The 6138-nt window shown below is 37.4% G+C and overlaps 1 protein-coding gene across 1 annotated transcript; it reads right to left on the reverse strand.

Annotated features, from left to right (window-relative positions):
* Positions 1-1285: 1285 nt before the first annotated feature.
* Positions 1286-4235, reverse strand: LOC126791368 (VAN3-binding protein). Its single transcript, XM_050517813.1, has 8 exons — positions 4050-4235; positions 3871-3942; positions 3320-3388; positions 2858-3212; positions 2413-2580; positions 2232-2281; positions 2061-2109; positions 1286-1869 (listed from the first exon to the last, which is right to left on the reverse strand). The coding sequence occupies exons 1-8, from the start codon at positions 4230-4232 to the stop codon at positions 1655-1657; spliced, it is 1161 nt and encodes a 386-aa protein (XP_050373770.1). The 5' UTR covers positions 4233-4235; the 3' UTR covers positions 1286-1654.
* Between the last annotated feature and the right edge of the window lie 1903 nt (positions 4236-6138).

Below are 6138 nucleotides of genomic sequence, written 5' to 3' on the forward strand. Positions count from 1 at the left end.
AAAAACAAAAACAAAAACAAAAAGGAATTTAAAAAGAAAGAAAGGCAAGTGGGGTGGCTTGGCTTAAACGATTAGGATTGAAACTTTGGTAGAGGTCGGCAATATGATTAAGTGTGCAGTAAAGGAGATAATTCCTTGAAGACAAATAGAGTGGCAGAAAAGTGTGGAAACATATCTACAGTCTGTAAATCATATAAGGCAGTGGAGAAAGTCAAGAACGTGCGTGTACTATTTTCTTCTTTTGGAAATATTACTACAAAATTTGCGGAGTCTTGGAAGTCAGCTTCACAAATTCTCCAAATCAAAAGTGCATACTTCAAAGCTGCGCTTTCGACACGTGACGGCGACATATCTGCAGCGCGACTTGAAGTGGGGGCATTTTGTACACATGAAATTTAATGAAGTAAATCTCTTCATTAAATGATTAAATCGACTAAGGACCCGACAAAATTGCACACGTGGCCCAAAAGTCAACAAAGTTGGTGCGGATCCGAATAAAACTCATGTCAGCACATAAATGGACGATCGTAATCGAAGTTACGTAATTCCGACTTAAATCGAAAATTGAATGTCGTTAACGATTCAAAATGGTAATCGGACATTTGATTAAATTAATAAATTTTTTAAATGGCTATAATTAAATCAATTATTTTCTGTTTAATTTAGTTATGAGAATAACTAATTTTAAATTAATCGGAAAATACATATTGATTTAATTATGCAATTAAAGAATTTATTATTTTAGTGTCATTAAAATATTCTACAAAATAAAAACCTTGACACTATAAATGTCCCCTTCAACATATAGAAGGAGAGAGGATTTTTGAGACTAGAGAAGAAGAGAGAAAATCACTTGAGCAAGATCACTCTCGACAAATCCTGAAGTCTCTCAAATCCACGAAGATCATCAAGTCCACGAAAATCATCGAATCCACGAAGAATCGTCAAGCCACCAAATCGCTCATTCTTCATCAAATCCAAATCCAAACTCAAGTCCACGAAGAATCGTCAAGCGGCCAAATCACTCGTTCTTTCATCAAATCCAAATCCAAATTAAACTCAAATTCTCAAGATCAAGTGCACGTCACTCTTGAGCCAAGTCATACACGGAGATAGAATCAGAGGAGTTCACAAAGATTGTAACCCCGCGCTTGATATTCAATAAATTACATTTTATTTGTACACGTGTCTGCACTCTCGTTTGTTTTCAAATTCTCGTTCTACAGATGGTATTGTTGATTTTGTCCAAAATTTATACTTTATAATGTTGGACTTGTTTAACCGATAGAGATGGTATAGAAATACGGTACAATGCTACTTGGTTAGCTGTACAAGACTATTGACTTAAATGCTTATGTAAATGCCAATTTTCGGTCTCTATCTACTGTCTCCTGGATTATTATTATGCACTAATTACTGTCTATTGGACTGTTGTTTACTATTAGGTTCATATGCATTGATTAAGAAGTTATTGCCTATATTTATTTTCTCGTAATTGTTGACAGTGTTCGCGTGTGTGAACATAACAGCTTGTTGATGTAGCAACCAAATATCTGTGAGATAGGAATTATGAATGTACTTATGATAATTACACAAGAAGAGGACATATATGCACATCGGTGCAACAACTGTTCATAGTAACAGATGGTTAACATTAGTTTTTGTAGAACTGAAGATGATATTTTGATAATGAAGTAGAGAGCATGAGCATATGATTAATGGTTGTGGCCCATGTCTTGTAACGTTGATAGTCATCTTCCATGTCGAGTTTGAAAGTTCCCTTACTCGTTGTCAAGACGATAAGATAACCTGTACCAGTCTCTGCTTCTGAATCTTTATACAGCTCTGCATGCATGTCCAGTATGATCCCTATTACATAGATTGATTTTTGCACTTCCTTAGATTGGCTCTCTTCAATTTAATGTAGCTTTGAACCTATTATATAGATATACAATTTACCCTACTGTTGGAAATAAAAAAAAGTGCATTTTGTAGAAATCTAATTTACTGTACATATTAGAAATCTAATAAAAAAATTTATAACAGGATAGCAGACTTACTTTCCTTCTTGCTTTTCAACAGACTGAGCTTCCTTATTTTAAGAACAACCTACATAAGAAATTTAGAATTGGGTAAACCTTCAAACAAAGATCTCTATTGAACTGCAAGTAGGACATGCTATTACTATGCAGCAAAAACAATTATAGCTGTTACAAGTTTGTAATCCCAACCTTGGCTTCACTGCTTAGGATGACAGACACTGATCTGACCATGTACTTCCCTGTGAACATATAGTTTCAAATGTACTATTAGCACGTAGACAAGTAAATCAGGGTATCGTCCTAGAATTATAAACTAGATTCCACGAAAACTCTATTAAAGAATTTATATGGATTATATAGGAATACAGACCATCTGGTGTTTCGATGCTGAGGTGCACACCCGTTCTTAGCATTGACCTATATTTTTCGAAGTCAAAGTCAACCTCGTGGTTGTCCTCGATGGGCAGCACGGGTGCACCGCCGTGTAGCATATTCTTGCATCCTGATCTTGCTTTAAGTGTAGCTGCTCCTTTTAGAGCTAGGCCAAACCAAAAATGAAAAGGAATGGCTTTTGTCAAAACCAAGTGTAGTTTCATATTGGTCATATATGCAATGTTGCTTCGAAGTTACCTAATATGCATAATATAAACAAGTTGAAGAAAAAGAATTATAACCATTAACTAGGTAGAAATGATAGAAGTCACCTATCATGCATAATGTTAAGTTGGAAATTGTTGTAAGAGGTGGTATAGTGATTAAATCCAGCATTATTTTGCTAAGCATTTAACCAGACTTGAGAAGGATAGGATATTTACATGTTGCAGCGGCTGCCGTGAGGGTTAAGATATCACTTGCACTTGTACTACTCATGGCCGAACCTATTACACTGCTGATCTGCTCCTTCTTTGCTCCCATTGCTTCTGCAACTTTTGCACACTGGGCTGCCACCAGAGCAGCTGCAGAAGCCACTGCTGCTTCCTTGGCTGTGCTCTCATTCTTTCCAGAGCTTTCGGCCGCAATGGTAGCTAGCGCTGCTGCCACACCCGCCATAGATATAGCTGCGTGGACTTCAGCTCTTTGCAACCTGTGTTCCTCTTTCCTCTTTTCCTTGATCTCCTTCAGCCACTTCTTAATCGACATGTTCTTGAATGGCACTATCTTCCACGATAGCTGCAATGTAATATAATTCTTAATTTGCTAAAGCATTTTCCTTGTAAACAAATTAGCAATACGAAAATACACGCAGAGGAAGATGTTGAGTAATACATGGTACTCACCCATTTCTTTCGGAAATAGCTGTTGTAGTTCAATTCTGGATGCATGGCTTGTTGCATCCATATCCATGACTATTGAAGAAAGGCGATCAGATGTTATTAATGAAATATCGTAGCAAATCATGTTTTATCAATATGTAACATGTTATATATATAGGCCGTTTCAGGTGCGGACGTCCCGATTCCGGCGATGACAGGTGCAGACCAGCACATCCGCACTACTCAACTCCCGGCGATTCTGTCTGGGCCGGCCGGAGCTCGATCGGCGGCCGAAATCTGTAAAAATCAAGTTTCTGGGCAGATTCCGGCAATTTCACAATTTCGGCCACCGTGGGTCGCTGATGGAGCTCCAACCGGCGCAAACGGGACCGCTGAGAGGTGGGGAGTGCGGCTGTCGTGGTCTACCCCGCCGTTGTAGCCTGGCGTCGCTGGAATTGGCGAATCCGTACCTTTTATGTAAGGTACGTTCCTGAAAATTCTTCTATATATATATATATATATATAATCGATGTGTGACACAATCATTTTAAAGTTTCATCAACTTATGTGCTCACCTTTACGTCATTGGATTGCCATGGTGGAGGCTTGACATCTGCACCACCCATATGTGCATTCTTCTCCAACTTCTGTAAGTTGCAAAATACATTGTTTCCAAATTCATGGTCTACGAAAGTTGCACTATAGATTGCTCACATTATTGAAATTATAAATCAATTGAGTTAATTAAGCCTACCGTGAATTGAGTCATGTTATGGCTCTCAAACTTGACGATTGGATCGTCCAACAGAACAAGAGATTGGTGGCCTTGTTGCTCTGGTTGCAAAGCTTGTACTGCAAAATTGCACCATGCAAGAGACATAAAATCCATTGTATCAGGGTGTGGCTCCGCAGGGCTTGGACTGAAATTCGATTCCATGAACCTGGGATCTGAAGGCTGCTACTTCCCAGATATATGCAACAGATTGAGAGGTTGAAGTTTACAATGCCATTTATAAAGAAATCTTAAGCTTACATGTATGCTACTTATATTCATCAATCTCACCATCATTATATTCCTGTATGGTCCATGTTTTGTTACAAATTCTCAAAAAATTATGGAAAATAAATAATACTTAAAAGGAAAGCCAAGTAATTGATTAAATGCAAAATATTCCAGTCCTCATGGCATTACTCAAAGTTTTTCTCCAAAAGAAAATGGACAAATGAGATATTACAGTTGGAAAGGATGTTTAACATTATAATATAAAAAATGCAGCTGCTAAGAAGGGAGCTTGGAGGGTACTCTAAATGTCCAAGAGGGAAGACACACATGCTAACCACTATACAAGTACAGAGGCTTGTTGGATAACATGATTAAGAGAATCAAGAGGCCCTCTACTTTGTACCTTTAAATGAAAACCATAAACTCAGGCTAAGCATGAAGGAGTTTAAGATATGGTTAAGCTTGCTAGAGCTGGCCAGGGCCACCGCACTAATACCCCTAACCACAACAGCCTAGAAAAGAAAGCAAGACATGATAACCAAGCATGGAATTGGGCCAACATTGATCTAAAGGAGCAGACACATATGATTGATCTGAACACTTGATAAAAAGGAAGCAAACATGTATCATTCTTAAGCATTATTCGATTAGTATGAGGTCGCATGCTTAAGAATTTGTTAAAACAGTTAAACAAATATTATCTTTTGTGAGTTAAAAGCAGTATGAAAGTTAGGTGTGTTGGACTTTTATGAATGTTTTTGGAGTTCAAAAATAGTTATGGCTTCAGCTTATTCGATATTTGTTGGTGCATTGATGCATTTTTAAGATTTGGTTAAAGATGTTCTCATTAGGTTCATGTGACATCAAGTACATATCATGCTTTGATGCTTATTAGTGTTTTCTTAATTGTGCATGATTCCTCATATATGAGTCAGGGGCGATGTATTGTTTCATGAATACCATCAAAAGGGAATTTAGTAATCAAGTTACCATTTAGAAGATATTTCATTCTGCTGAACTTTCAATTTGGCTGTCTGGTTTATCGCCATTGGACGATTCAAAGTGTTATTCATTTGCCAGTCTTATAGTTATAGAGATGATCTGTCATCTGTGTATGTACCTTGTTTATCATACTGTCAAAGATATTATATGCACTTTTAATTGTATTTGGCAATATCTAAATAGATAAACTTTTTCATCTGAGAAATGATAACTCACCCCTCCATAGACGACGTGAATACAAAGAAACATCAACTTATTTTTCTTATCTTCCAGTCCATCGATAACATTCTGAAAATAACAGAATAGTGATCAAAGTTACTCACATGCGTATTCAATCCGAACTAGGGCTCGTCAACGGGCCGGGTCTTAATAAATTTAAATAAGTGACGGGCCGGGTATTTTTAAAAATACAAAGATCCAAGCCCGCCCACCTAAGGCGGGCCTTGCGGGTTTTTGCGGGCCCGGCCGGGTCGGCCTTGCGGGCTTTTACGGGCCGGACCTTACGGGCTTGTATTAGAAAAATAATATAATACTCTAATTTAAGGGTATAAAAGAATTATTAGAAAACATTCTAAAACAAAAGTCACAAATAAATTCTAATTTCGAAATATTGTCGATCGACACCAATAGATGTGATCGATATATATATTTAGGGACCGTGTAAAAATTTCATCCAATTCGGACCTCGCTTAACCGTCGGAATTTTCGGTCAACAAAAAAAGAGGCGTTTTCACATAATAAAATCTCGTTGACAGGGGCTTTGCCAAATGGTTTTCTCATTGCGACAACGCACGATCGGTGAAAAAAATTAGGTGATTTCAAATATGTAAACAAATTT

The sequence above is a fragment of the Argentina anserina genome, chromosome 4 (genome assembly GCF_933775445.1).
Source record: "Argentina anserina chromosome 4, drPotAnse1.1, whole genome shotgun sequence".
NCBI classification, from domain to species: Eukaryota; Viridiplantae; Streptophyta; class Magnoliopsida; order Rosales; family Rosaceae; genus Argentina; species Argentina anserina.

Excerpts from the sequence above, each read along its gene's own strand:
- LOC126791368 (XM_050517813.1), bottom strand. The coding sequence starts at position 4,232 with ATGGAATCGAATTTCAGTCCAAGCCCTGCGGAGCCACACCCTGATACA. Across the intron at positions 3,389-3,870 it reads GGCAATCCAATGACGTAAAG|TCATGGATATGGATGCAACA; the intron begins GTGAGCACATAA and ends TTTCTTCAATAG. Across the intron at positions 3,213-3,319 it reads GCTATTTCCGAAAGAAATGG|CTATCGTGGAAGATAGTGCC; the intron begins GTGAGTACCATG and ends ATTACATTGCAG.